Source organism: Manis pentadactyla, chromosome 2, assembly GCF_030020395.1.
Source record: "Manis pentadactyla isolate mManPen7 chromosome 2, mManPen7.hap1, whole genome shotgun sequence".
NCBI lineage: Eukaryota > Metazoa > Chordata > Mammalia > Pholidota > Manidae > Manis > Manis pentadactyla.
The window spans coordinates 134,803,145-134,817,917 of NC_080020.1; the positions used below are offsets into that span (position 1 = coordinate 134,803,145).

Consider the following 14,773-nt stretch of genomic DNA (forward strand, 5'->3'; position numbering starts at 1 on the left):
GTACAGAATGAAAGCACCATGCTTTCCATTCCCTATATCTGGAATGTTTTTACTTTCTTTTCTCAGTAAAATCCTCTGAGTGTCAGATGGCAGCTCCACCTAGAAAACTCACTAAATTCTCTTCTTCCTTTGAAACTTAATCTTAGGTGTCACCTCTTCTGGGAAGCTTTCTGACACCTCCCCTTTTCCCCTCCTTCTGGAGTTAGTAATATGCTGTTCTTCTGTGAACTCCATAGTAGTTGTCATAGCCCTGTGCTTTAATTTTCTTCCATGTGCCTAGATTGTGACCTCTGGCACAGTGCCTACCAAAGAGTATCTACTAGTAAATGCTCGCTGAATGAATGAAGGGCTTTCTAGCTCAAAAGACTGTGCACTACTATGACCATGCCCCAGATTTTCTATAAATGCGTTACAGCCACAAAAAAATACTCAACTCTGGGTCATCTCTCAGCATGGGGCTTCTTCCCACATGTTCCAGACATCCTTTCCTTATTAGTTATATTTTTACTTGCCCATCAATAACCCATATGTTTATAGAGTCTCACTGTATATGTAATGCAGTTTGAGAACTTTATGTAAAACTTGTTCCAATTTGTATACAGAGTTTCACATGTGTCCCTCACATTTGGAGAAGAAGCATTCCTAACCTTTTTTCAAAGTTCTGGGGAAGTTTTCTAAGACACTGTTTTGTGAGCAGCAGCTAATAGTTTCCTTTTATTTTTTCTCCTAAAACAAGTTAAAGGCAGTTTAGGGTTTGCACTGGTATCAATAACAGTTCTAAATGAAACCATATTCATTAAAAGAAAACATGTTTGAAATGTTAGTTGAACATAATTTATCTGCATAGACATCTGCTATTGAACAAGTGTGCAGAAAGAAAAAGTCAGACTACTTATCAGTTTTGTTATTTTTTGGTCATTATCTGAAAAGGTTTGTTTATTTTGTTTCTGTTTTTTTAGTAGTCAGTTTATATTTAATTTATTACCCAGACAAAATGTATTCAGATTCACTATTCCTCTTGTGCTCGAGCCTTGTTAACATGTTTCTTGTGACTCTTTCCAGGAGGAATGTCAGAACTACATCCGTGTGCTGTTGGTGGGTGGTGACCGGCTATTCACCTGTGGAACCAATGCTTTCACACCCATGTGCACCAACCGTACGGTACGGCATCCTATTGAGCCTTGACAGAATTTAATTCCGGGAAAATCCAAACACTCCATTAAAACCCTTGACTTAGATGTGTTCCTATTTTCTAAGGAGTTGCCTTTTTATTGAAGAAAACATCTTTTGTCAAATGGAAGAAGTATTTGCTGTATTGATTTATTACTAATCACACTGTCATGATATAAAGAGCTGGAAATAATTATGGCATGTTTAATTAAATTTAAGTATGTTTCTGAATTATTTCTACCAGATTTTTCACCACCAGTGATCCTAAACACCAGTCCTCAACACATTCCTTTTTCTTATTCTTCCTTATTGTAGGGAGACTGTTACACATTAAAATAGCCTAAAATCTCCCATTCAAATGAAGAGAATATAATTTACAAATACGATAAAAAGCATGTGAAAAAAATTAAACAAATGGAACCCTAGGCAAAGTCAAGGTATAACCCAGCCTCCTCCTTTTAACCTGCCATTGTTGATAGAGGGATTTTCGTATCCAGGTCTCACACCCATAGAACAGCAGGATATCAGAGCACACGTGTAATCTTTCTAATTTGAGATACTAATTTTTTATCTTCCTCAGGGAACATAGCAAAGAAATACCATTATGTTAATTTCCTGGTTATGCAAAGTCTGTCAGAACCTTGAATACGTCATCTGCTTTAATGCTCAGTTTTCAAATTGATGGTTATTGAAAATGAGAGAAGTTCAGAGAGGTCCCTAGATACCACACCCTGTTCTAAGCACCTTACATCCACTCAGCGGTTTGATCCTCACACCACCGTGCGGTCATCATCCTCTGGATCCCCATTTCATGGAAGAAGAGTCTGGGGCCTGAGGGATTCAGGAAATTCCTCTGGGGCCACACATCTAACAGTAAAATATACAGTGTAGCTGAGCTTTCTGGCTCACCCATCTGCTCTGTTAACTCTCAGGTAAGAGTGAAGCAAAGCCCCCTACCACCCAAAGAGCTTTTCTCATTCACTGACTGCTTGGGAATCTAGTTTGAGAAGCTGTATTCACACCAGATGCCTGCAGGATAGCAAAATGTTCTCTGAAAACTGAAAAATAAATTTTTGGAAATTTGGGTTACATGGTACTAACTAGCTGCACATGCTTCCTTATCTGTGAACACAGTTTCAGGCTATTCATATTTTGATTGACTTGTATTGATAAAATTACATATAACCTTTATTGTGGTTTATATTTCTGTAACTATTGAAGTTGGTTTTCTTTATAAAGCTGGAAAAATGTATATTAGCCATGCATTATAAATAGAAGCCATATACAGCAATCTAGTATAGTGTGAGTATTCCATAGCACAAGTTTCAAGAAATATAAAGGAATGACGAGAGAGATTGATTGAATGGTGGGTTCTCTAACCATGACCACAGGGTGATGTAAGTCTGTTGTGTAGAAGTCCATCATGTCTTATCATGAGCCCCAGTGAGCCTACTGCACATGCTTCATTTGCAACTCAGGTGGACATAGTCCAGTAAAACTGTTAAAGGGCCTTCATAAGGGTTAATTGGCTTCCTCTTTCTTGTCCTCACCTATAGCTGAGTAACCTGACCGAGATCCATGATCAGATCAGCGGCATGGCGCGCTGTCCCTACAGTCCCCAGCACAATTCCACAGCTCTCCTTACGGCCAGTGGAGAGCTCTATGCTGCCACAGCCATGGATTTCCCGGGTCGCGATCCTGCCATTTACCGGAGTCTGGGCCTCTTACCTCCTCTTCGCACAGCACAGTACAACTCCAAATGGCTCAATGGTAAGCCTTTCAGCCACCGCCAGGTTCCTGTCTCACTGGTCTGTGATGCCTGGTTACTTTGCTACTCCAAAGCAAACAGTCACACTTGTGAAAGGAAAATTTCTTTGCTTTCTAGAGAAATCAAGATGTAACTTGTTTTGTACATCCAAGAAGAAGGGTATCAGATGTGGTACCAAAGATACCTGCACACTTGTGCATTCTTCATTAGCTTCTTTATTTCTAAAAAGGAAAATTACTAGTATTTCATGAAATTTTCAGACACTGTAGAAAAGAATTTGGCCACAGGCTGCTGCAAATAACTTGACCAATTAAAAAAAAGTATCAAGTCGTATAACTAGAAGATTGGGGGAGGCATCTTCAGAGTTACTGACTTCAGTGGCCTACAAATGTGAAGGACCCAAGTCCTGCCGCTGCTCTTTGCTATTCACATTCTGTCAGTTTGGTCCTCAGGTGCTTATGGCTGTAGAGTTGCAGCTGCAATTTCAGGTCCTACCTCCACATGTGACAATATCCAGTGGAAGTAGCACCACGTTCCTTGAGTCCTTTTGTTCTGAAGAAACCAGAAACTCCCTGAAGGAGACTTCCCTTCAATCCTGGACTAGAAATTGGTCAACTGGTCACTAAGCAATCAGCAGGTGCCAACCACCCAAAGAGAGGTTTTCAAAGATAAGCCAGCTGAAATGCAGCCGTCTGTATATGTTCATGTGTGAACATGACCACACACACACACACACGTCAGCAGTCACAAACGGTATCGTAATCCATTTCCTCGAGCATTTATTTTATTTAGTGGGTTTATTTGCACAAAGGTGAAATCTTGAAACTGCAATTACAATATTTACTATTTTAAACTTTTAAGTTCTCCAAAGATTTCCTGGCCTTTTGCCAAGTTCATGCGAATTATGTAGAGCAGAATTTCTCAACCTCAGCATAAGTTTTTGACATTCCTGTTATCATAGGATGTGTCCTGATTATCCTAGGATGGTTAGCAGTATCCCTGGCCTGTATTCACTAGATGCAATAATGCCGTGACCCCAACATCATATGTGACAATAAAACAATGTTTCCAGAAGTTGCCAAATAGCCCCTTGGAGGGAAAAAAATTGCCTCTGGTTTAGAACCACTGGTTTGGACCCTTTACTTATGCCTATTTATGTGTATGTGTATATATAAGCACAAGTATTTTGCTAAACAACATGGTCAAACCCATCATCACAGTTGGCCTTTAAAAGACTCCCTTGTAGAAGAGAGAACATCTTCATCAGGTTTCTCCAGTAAGCTGAGGGTTCTGCATGCCTCCAAAGGGCAAAAGAATTGTCCTCCCAAACTGAAGCAGTAACACGCTTCCCTCCATTAACATTGTTTCTGTTGAGCTGGCTTCAGTCGAACCCACCAATTTGCTCTGGAAGGTTCCCCCTTGGTCCTGACTCTTTTTCATCTGTGGAGCTGAAAGTTCTTCTTTCTATCCATATGTTAGTTTCTACTGGCCAAGCAACGTTTCCAATTAAAATCAAAATAACCCACCCCCAACGAAAGGCATCATAATTAGAGTTTGTCAAAAGCAAAGTACAAAGGAATTAGGAGCACAATCTCTTTTTTTCCCCAAAGTGGTAAAAAATATCTTGGAAAAAAATAAGTCACATCATCTCCTGAGTTATAAATGCTGGCTTTTTTTTCGCTTGTGATTCAGATACCCTCTGGCTGATAAGATGGTCAGATTCCTTTAATGCTCTGCGTGGAATCCTTTCTGTTTGTGCGTCAGGTGATGCAGTAAGGACAGTGGAAGATCTAAGCCAGGGCTTGCTGTGGTCATGGCAGGCATGAGGTCATTATTTATTGAACACCAAGAGTGATGTTTTAGATGCCTAAAATGTGCTGCCGTTTATATATGACATTATCCAACAACTACAGAAATTGATAGTAAGTTCGACAAACATGATAAACATGGCAGAGTGACCCCCAGGCCTCAGTGTCACTGTGATCTCATGACACTGAGTGGCCCTGCTTTCTGCAGACAGCAGCCCTGCCCACCCCTTCCCACCCACAGGCCAGCCAGCCCTCCTCGGGTGGAGGGCCCAGGACCTGCCTGAGGATTCCAAGCTCCTGGCAGGTGTCACTCTAGCCCCTGTGTACTGTTGGGGCACTTCCTTCTTTTATATCCTGAGATACCATTTCTGCTCCTGCTTGGGCCTGGTTTTCTGCTCTTTTTGATCCTCCATCCAGGACAGATTCTGGCCTCTGACCCCCGTGTAGCTCTGCTCTGCCTCCTGCTGAGCCTGCCACAGGGACGTTCACTCTCTGACCCAACTGGAATCTTTGCTCTGCATCCCACCTGCTCTTTGACCAGATGCCCTTGTCAGTTCTGCTGTGTTCTGGAGTAATTTTGCCTTTTACTGAGGGGGTTGCTACATCGACTATCCCTTCTTTATTGCCATGGCCTGCAACATCTTCTCTAGCGATGACTGCCATCTTAGCAGATTGCTCAGACCTCCTTCCTCTTAAATGATACACACACAAAAAATAAACCCAAACAAGCAGAAAAAAATAGCCTTAGTTCTGTGGTACCCAGGAAGGGTCCTATTCCTTGTTGTGATTTTAGGGTGCTATTAAATGATGCTCTTCTATTGTTCTGAGTTTTCAACTGGATTAAGAATTGAGACACATGAGTCAACACGCAGATCTGAGAGTTGGGTTTTTTCTGGACAGAGCTTAATGAGTGTGGGGGGCCCGCAACTGTTTGGTAGGTTAGGAACATGCTTGGTAAGATGATGACCTGCTGAGTGAGGCACAAGGCTCCCTCCGCATTCCAGCTCCCCCTTGGGGGAAGGGATAACCCAGGACCTTTTGATTAAAGGCACAGTTTTGATACTTGATTTTTCTGCAGTTCAAATCTCATCATATCCTTCTTCTTTGAGTCTTCAAAAAGCCCCTGGTTGCATATAGAGGCATGAAACCACCCACAGGTGGTAAATGTAAATGAGAGAAAGGGCAGGGATGCTTAGGGTGGTGGGGACTGCGGCCAACGCCCAGGCATTCCCTAAAGGGTGGGGAGCCACCATGGCCTTGGCAGGGCTGGGCTAAAGTCGTCAGGTCACCAGGTTTGTCTAAAGAAGTCAGAAATCTGGGTTTTCTTGTGAGATCTCTGCTTTTATCATGCTGACAGTGAAGTACTCTGAAAGTCTGCGGGAATCAGCACTGTGGGGACAGAGTGTCCTGTGACAGGAGCTGTATTCAACCTCAGTCGCCAGCTCTCGGGGCAGCCGGGGCTCCTGCTCCGTCCTCACCAGTTGCCTCACGTCCGACCCCACCTTGATCACCCTGCCTCTCTCCCTCTGCCCCTTCCCACACCCTCCAGCGTCCTGCTGTCTTTGCATCATTCACAAGTCCTGTATTCCGCCAAGGCTTGTTTGACCCCTGCCCTCCCTCCCTTCTCAGGGATCCAGGGTACCGTGTCCATCTGTCCTTCCCTTCTCTTCCTGTCACTCCCTCCTTTGTATTTCTCCTCCCATTGTACTGTGCTCCCAGGACCAGGACTGTGCTCTGTGTGTGGGTTTTAATGCTCAGCATGGGGCCCTGGGGTAGAGGGTTGCCTCTCTGGTGGGAGCCCACCTGAGGGTGCAACCACGCTCAGCCCTTCCGCCGCTGGCTTGTCTCCCAGCTCTCGGCATCCTTGTCTGCAAACTGGAGTGAACTAGACGTCTACCCAGCTTCTGTGGAATAAAACGAGACTGTGTAGAGTGCCTGGCATGAGCATGAATGGAGGTCCTTACTGTCAACTCCCCGAAGCCTGACGTGCTGACTGACACCTGCAGTGGGCAGTGACTGAGTGTCCTTGATGGAGCGAATGGTGGGTGAGCATTTCGGGTGTGGATCCTGAGTGACTGACACCTGCCAGCCTCCTCTGGGCTGCCCCCCAGGCCCCCAGCCCTCCCGTCCTGCGGAGGCTGTGCCCAGGCCTCCCAGTGCCTTCAGGACCTGCCCCTCACCGCTCAGTCCGGGGGCCTCCCGGCGTAAGCAGGACTCAGCCCCTGGGAGGCTATCCTCAGCTAACAGCTGCTCACATATTATGATAAACAGAACTCACATCTTTGTGTTGGACGTTTTCCAGTTTTTCCCAACATTTTTGTGTTAAGAAAAGAGAACTGTCTCAGCAGGAGAGGCCTGGAGGATAACACCTATTAAATATGTCAGCAAAATTTTCACACTTAGATTTGTTCCTTGTGATTAAATTGTATGTAGGACAATTTGCCTATACATGGAGGTAGCACCATCCCGTACTTCTGTTGGTTAAGGTGTGCAGGCAAACCCGGAGATGCCCAGATGGCAGCACTAGCACGCCTTGGCTGCTCATGTCAGCATCCGCCTACCCACCCTGCAGGCCCCACCAGCCACCCCCGCTTCATCGAGCCACGCCGTCAGTGACATTTTGGACAGTGCCTGTGTTTGTGCCCTAGTGTTTCTAGAACAAAGTAGCATAAACCAGTGGCTTAAGATAACAGAAATACTTTCTCTCAGAGTCCTGAAGGGGAGAAGTCCCAAATCAAGATGCTGGCAGAGCCGTGCCCTCCCTGAAAGCTCCTGGCTTTCGGGGGGCCCTTCCCTGGCCCCTGCAGCTCTCGTGGCCCAGGCACTCCTTGGCCCGTGGCCGCATCACCCCAGTCTTTGCCTCAGTGTTTACATGGCCTCCTCCCTGTGTGCTCTGTCCTGGTACGGCCACCTTCATGTAAGAATGCCAGTCGTATTGGATGAGGGGCCCACCCTGCTCCGGTATGGCCTCATTTTAACTGATTTTATCTGCCATGACCCTGTTTCCAAACACGGTCACATTTACAGGTATTGGGGTTAGGACGTCAACATACCTTTCTGGAGGAGATACAGTTCACCACTATCACTGCAAAGTGCAGGCTTGGAGGCAGTGAACCCTCTGACACTCGCGTCTAGAGAGGCACCCAGGCACAAAGGATGCTGTTCAGGTTTCAGGGCAAGCAGACAGCATAGCAGGCTGTGGCCCTTTGGTGACCACAGCCTCTGAGGACTCACTGGGCTTCAGGGCTAATCTTGGGGCAGATGATGGCATTAGCCTATCCAGCGTGCCCTCCTGACAGGATGCAGAGAGCCCTGAGTAAGGGCCTAACCAAGCCCCTGTCTTTGCACCACACATCCCAGGGGCCCAGCATAAACACCTGCTACAGTGCCAATGACCTGCCTTGAGTGAGCTAAGTCCCCTGGATCTCACACCAGAGTCCCAGGTCCAGTTTCTTACCAGGTCACCAGTGCCACGGCCAAGCCCTAACAGATGGGTGTCCCGCCTGCACTGCTGACCCTGTGCACCACGACCCAGGTGGAGGGACATGCCCCCAGCTGTCAGCAAGGGCTGACGTGGAGAAGGAGAGCAGGGCTGGCTGTGCACACCTTCCTCTGGTTCTGCTTGCACACTCCTCACTCTCCTTGACTTTTGCCTTCTCCCCAGTCCCAGCCCTGCTTTAGCTTCAGTTGAAGTTTCCATTTCCCCCTTAGCCCAGTCTCTTCCATCCCTTCCCAGCATGGTGCATGATAGTGTTTACCCCATGATACTGCAGCTCCTGGTCATTCTGCTCGAAACCCACTGGAGCCCCATCTCATCAGCAGAAAAGCCCTACCTTCTGGCCTTCCCAGGTCTGCACTCCTACCAACCCCTTGCTCCCCGCGCTTGGCCTCTTAAATGCTGCACAATGCCCCCAGCACTCTCTCAGGGATCAGCACAATCTTTCTTCAAAGGGCTGGAGTAGATATATTAGGCTTTGCAGTCTGTATCGTCTCGCTGCAGCTTTTCAATTCTGCCCTCGTAGTGTGGAAGAAGCCATCATCGCCAATGCATATCTGAACACATGGCTGTGTGCTTATAAAACTTTATTTGTAACCAGTAGGGAGGTTTTGGCCTGTGGGCTACAGTTTGCTGGTTTCTGTTCTCTCTGGAAAGTTCTTTCCTCCAATTAATCTACCTGGCCGACTGGTTTAGCTCTTTCTAGTCTTTGCTCAAATGCTACTTCTAGATGGGAGGTCTGCCGACCACCCTGTTTGAAATTACACCCTGTCCCGTCCAGCCCTCTTGATCCCCCTGACCACATTCAGTTTTTATTCTTGGCTGTTGTTCTCTTTCAGCACTTGACTTATTTCTTCCTCTAAAAGGGAAGTTCTCCAGTGGCTGGGCTTATGTGTTTTGTTCCCTAATGTGTCCCACATGCTTTCAACAGTGCTGGACACATGAGCAACCATATGTATTTTTTAAATAAATGATTATATAGATGAATAGTTCACTTCTTTGTTTTCCCCACAAGTTTATGAATTCCTTGAGGATGGAGATTATGCATGAGTAGTAATCTATGTGCTCAGTGTCTCACTTAGTGCCTGAAACACAACTGAAGCTCTATCAATATTTGTTGAATGACTAATAGATAAGCACATTTCATAAACAGAACAAATATGGTGTTTATAAACAAAGGGAATGTGTCATATTAGTAGCAACTTAGAATTTTAACAAATAGATTTGTATGTTTAAAACTGATTCAGATTCACACATTAAAAGAATCCTTCCCTTTGCCATCTCATTTGGATTCCCATTTTCAACCATTATTTATTCAGTCAGTTATCAAAGGCCATGCAATCGATTGGCTAATGTTCTAGAGGAATTTTAAACAGTGAGTTATGTGTTTGGTAATGAATATAAGCTTCAAAATAAGATTTTTCTCCCATGCCAAAATCACTCTTAAAACAAATTTATGTATTTAGAGAAATACCTTAACAGCTTTAATGCATTAAAATACTAATCATTAATAACCCTTACTAAATGATTACTGTAAGTCAGGATAATAAAGGTTTAATGGTCAATACTTAAGATAGAGAAGCTGTAAAACTTGCCTTCAAGAAATTGGCAATCAACCTGGGGAAACAATAAACCCATGAGAAAGGAAAAAAGTTCCAAATTAATAGTGTGCAGACTGAATTGGTGGGTTCAAAGGGAATGACTCACTTGCACGTAGAATTGAATCTCAGTAGGAACTTGGAAAAATTAATTCATAAATGAGCTTTAATAGCTCAGCACAGACATCTATATGGACATAATCTTATTAACACTCAGCAACCTGCCTGTTTCTTCTCTGGAGGAATCTACTGGCTTATCTGGACGAACGCCACAGCTTCCTGTGTTCTCTGAGATTCCAACCATGACCTCATATGAGGCAAACACGCTTGAAGTCCACAAGCATTCTCATTTTCACAGTGTCACTTTTTGTGAGCTGTTATGTTTTTAGTTAAGAAAACCCTTTTTGTAACAATTTCAAATTCTCAGTTTGAAATACTTTAATGATTTTACCCACACATTAAATAGGCTCTTTGAAATCTTTGTACTACAAAGACGACCCTCCTAATGAGTAAATAATTTACTTGGGGGGAGAAAATCCCCACTATGCTGAACTCAAGGAGGAATTGTTTCTGCTTATCATGAAAGCGGGTGCTTTGGGGAGCTGAGCGCTTCTCCCGGGGAGCAGCCGCTGCCTCTCCGCAGCCCAGGCATGGCCAGGCTGGTGTGCCTCTGCTGAGCTCCACCTGGGACAGTGAAATCGCTTTTGGCAGAGTCTACTCTGCCCAGTCCCTGAAGGTCAGCACTAGGTGCTCCCTGGATGATGGTTGCCAAAGCAGGAAATTTTAAATGGAAGTGGAGTTCACAGAATAAGCCAAAGAAAGGCAAGTGGGGCCTGGGAATGAAGCATATTTGTGTAGGTTATATCTCCCCCTCCACACGCTGTCGGCCTTCCCTTGTTTCATTGACGTCTTAGGGAGCTCCAGCATCTTAACCTGCATCCGCCTCTCTCCCAATGGCCATTCTGCCGTGCAACAGGGATATAGGGACTATGGAAAAGGTTGAGGGCATTTTCTGGATTGGTACAAGCTTGCAGAAGGAGCTGGAATGAACTGGAATTATTAGACCAAAAACAGAAGTTCCTGTAGGGTAAGTGAACACAGCCCTGTATGGGCACAAAAGCTTGGTAGATACACATGAAGGAACCAGTTCTCACGGGGCACTTTAAAAATAGTGTCACGCTTGCTTTGTCCTGGTTCATGGAGCCTGGAGTGCCTGCAAGTGGGAAGCCACGGAATCCCTTCCATCCTGGGAGGGAGGCACTGCACTGGCAAGAAGTCATTTGGACTTCTCAGTTTGCACATTTGAAAAGAGAATGGATGCATGAGGCTTGCCGTTCCCTACCACGCTGTTGGGAGGCCACAAGCACCAACTGTATACACTAAGTCACGTGACATGGACTGAAAAGAAAACCTCCCTGCCCCACAAAGAAGGTGTGCTCCATCATAGGGAATGTAGCACATTTTGTAGAAACTTACTGGAACTTATATAACCATTCAACAATATGCTTCAGTGGTCACGGACTAGAGGTCGTAAGCAGTTTCCTTGTGACATTCCTGGGTCACTCCTGACATCCTGTCATGATTATTAATGTTGTCCCCTTTCCCTCTTAAAAGTGTTCCAGTTTAGGTCATAAATCAAATTGCCATCCTGTTTACAAGATACCCAGTTGTATGTGTTCATTTGTTTCCATATTATTCTGTTAAGCTTTCTGGTCTCCCTCAGTCTATGGCCGGTCACACTGGTTCGTTGTTGGCTGCCTCCTGGATAGCTCACCCTCTGTGCTCTGCTGCCCGGGCCAAGGTCCGCTCAGCAGACACAGCCCAGGCCATCACATCGGTTTGCTCACCCTGCTTGCCTTAAGGTGGTAGCCCAGTGTCTTCTTTCAGTTAAATCTTATATGTTTTTCTTAGTCTTTAAAAATATTTTATAGGCATTAAAATATTTCTAAGGTCTTTGAATTCAAGTTAATATACCAATTAAAAAACTCCCTAAGTTTTGATTTATGATTCTGCAGGTTTAATTATTAATTCTTAAAAAAAGACATGAACTTGTACATTTAAAATAGTCTGGAAAGAATGACCATGGTAAATAGAAACTTTCTGTTTTGAAAATGTTCAGAAATACTTGTTCACAAATTTACTTAGAACTGACCGAGCCTAGGAATGCATGCTTTGGTTTAATCTCATAGGAAAATGGGGAGGCTTTGTGCTTGGAGTAGGGTGAGAGAGAAAAGACAAGGAGGTGTTTGTCGCTGCAAGCTTGAACATTAGACAAGCAGCCGGGAAATGAAGCACCACGGGCATAATGAGAGGGAGCATCTTGGTTCGGGTGTGGGTTTGTGGGGGACCCGTACCTGTAGAGCAGGTGGTTGCCGTTCAGGGTGGAACAGCACATGTTGCAGGGTACAAGTCACTCCCACCTGAGCCAGGAAGTCCATGTGAATCACTATTTTCAACAGGTCACAACCCCCTGGAAAGAGAAGGGAATCAAGTCTGCCGCAACTGTGTTTCTAGCCCCACTGCGCGTGTTGCAGCAAAGGTTTTCGTTCGTCTGGTGCTGCAGGAGTGAAGGACCTGGTGACCCAAGGCCCGCGTTGCTGTGTCAGCCGTCCCTAGGGACGGACGTGCCTGCCCGCCCCACCCCTGCCCCTTACCTGTCCTCCACCAGCGCTGCGCACGGGAATGTGGAGCGTGAGCTTTTCTTTAAACCTCTGCAGTGTCCCTCCAGTGGCAGTTGAAACTCGAACCCCTCGCCATGGACCTCTGCCCGGGCCTGGCCTTCCACCTGGCATCCCGCTGACTGTTCTGAGCTAGCACCAGCCCTTCCCGCTCCTGGCCGCCCCTAGGGTCTTCTCTCGGCTGCGCCCTCTTCTCTGGGCCTGACGGCTTCCTCCCAAGCTCGCCCTTGCCCTCGTTCCCTCCTTTCTGGCCTTGGGAGGCCTTGGCCCCCATTGCCCTCGTCATCATTGGGGTTAGTTATTGACCCGTGTCTTGTTTGCCTCCTCACGCTGTCCTCGAGGGTGTGGCCATGCCTGTCAGTTACCAGGGCCTAGCAGAGCCGGGCTGTCCCCCAGCAGGCCGTCCATCGGTACCGGTGGTGGAGGAGGGCCCGGGCTCCTCACCCCCGGCGCCTCTGCTGCGATTGATTCCAGAGCCTCTCAAAGGAACACAGAACCTATCGATACACAGTGTGCAAAATTAATGAATTAGATTAAGTGAATAACAATGATACATTTACCTGTGCATGTTTATATTCATTTACATATTTGTTAATTTATATAGATAAATAGTGATCTATATTTTAGTGATTAGCAACCCAGTGCTAAGCATGTGGCATACACTGCCTTTGAGTGACTATGATACCGGGTATAGCTGTCACTATTCTAAAATGGGGGGACCTGGAAATATATGCTTTCAAATAACGTGACTAAGTTCAGACAGCCAGTAGGTGGAAGTATTGAGCCATATATACATACACCTTAACTGCATGTATGTATGTCTCACACACACACACACACACACATCAGTCTATCAATCATCTGTCACTAGAAATCTTAGGGAAATAACTAGTATATCAGTGGCTTTTAAACCACATTTTACTTAATTTAATGTAATTTTAATTTATCCACTCCTAATAAATACCTCGATGAAACGGTTCACTATGGGTCCCTCTGCGACACATTCTATATGTATATAGCTGTGGCAGGGGAAACAATGTCCACCCAAGACAGGGGCTGGGATCTAGAACTGTGTATGGAAGTGGTTTTGATAGTGACTGACATCCACCAGCTCGGGAACTGAGTGCCTCGGGCTCGCTGTGTTATGTCTAAGATGTTTCCATTAACTCCTTTTCTTTCTGTGGAATAGCTTGCTCTTTTAAAAACTCAGCATGGCTGTATTTATGTTCCTCAAATACTATCACCTTTAAGCTTAATATATGTATTTTTTAGTATTCATTATCATTATGTGAAGTTCTACTAAACAAATTACTAAAAGGGAAATCAAGAGTAAATCATGAAATAATAATTATAGCCATCATTTACTGGGTTCCTGCTATGGACCAGTCTCTTTAACCCTTAGAGCAAAGTAGGTCTTTTGTGTCCTGAATTGTCAGATAGGTCGAGGAACATTCAGATGTTGGTGGCCCAGCCCAGGGCTTCAACCTGGTCGAGCCACAGCCTGTTCAGGTTCCACGCCCAGCCATTCCCAGTCTGCCTGGGCAAGTGTATCACAAGATGGCCTTTTTTTGTGGAAGAATTTACAGCAGATTTAGATTCTGGTGAGATTCGTGTTGTAGAGTTGGAAAATTTCAATTCCTTTCTGCTTTAATATCCATTCTCATCCATTTAGACCAATATTTCTATATGAAGAGCCTGTTAGTGATCTCATCAGTCATTAGGTTGAACCAGCGAACACGGCACCTCCAGACCGATGCAGTAGTTGCTGGAATAAAAAAAGGACCCATGTGGATGTTCAGGGTTTGGTTTTATGTGGTCAGTCTTCTCAAAAATGTCAATTCTTTTGGTCTTCCCATCTCTCGTCTTTATATCATGGGTCTCTTCTCAGTGCTGCCATCTGAGTGGCCACTCTTATGTAATTAAATGTGAGATATGAAAGCTCTTCTATCATGAAACAGACATCGTCATATCACATGACATACTTTATAGAACATTCTGTAATCGAGAACTCAGTATGTTTAACAAACAGGACAAAAAAATAGCTTCTCCATGCATATGTTAAATAAACTGACATATACTCATGTCTGTTTTTATCCTGAATTATCAACACACTTTCTATTTGTAGCTCTAACAGTAAGAATAAAGGACCTCTCCGATCTCTCTCTTGCATTCACATTCTTTGTAGACATGGAGACAATGCCTGATTCATGACTTGCTCAGTCCACTCAAGAGTGACAGATACTAGTTGTAGTGAA

The 14,773-nt window shown here is 45.0% G+C and overlaps 1 protein-coding gene across 1 annotated transcript in view; it reads left to right on the forward strand.

Annotated features, from left to right (window-relative positions):
- The window catches only part of SEMA5A (semaphorin 5A), a 462,739-nt gene that overhangs the window by 301,925 nt on the left and 146,041 nt on the right, over window positions 1-14,773 (forward strand). Inside the window, exons 6-7 of the mRNA XM_036896667.2 lie at window positions 1,063-1,161; window positions 2,727-2,940. Coding sequence (XP_036752562.2) covers window positions 1,063-1,161; window positions 2,727-2,940 — 313 coding nt within the window. The remainder of the gene's footprint in view (window positions 1-1,062; window positions 1,162-2,726; window positions 2,941-14,773) is intronic.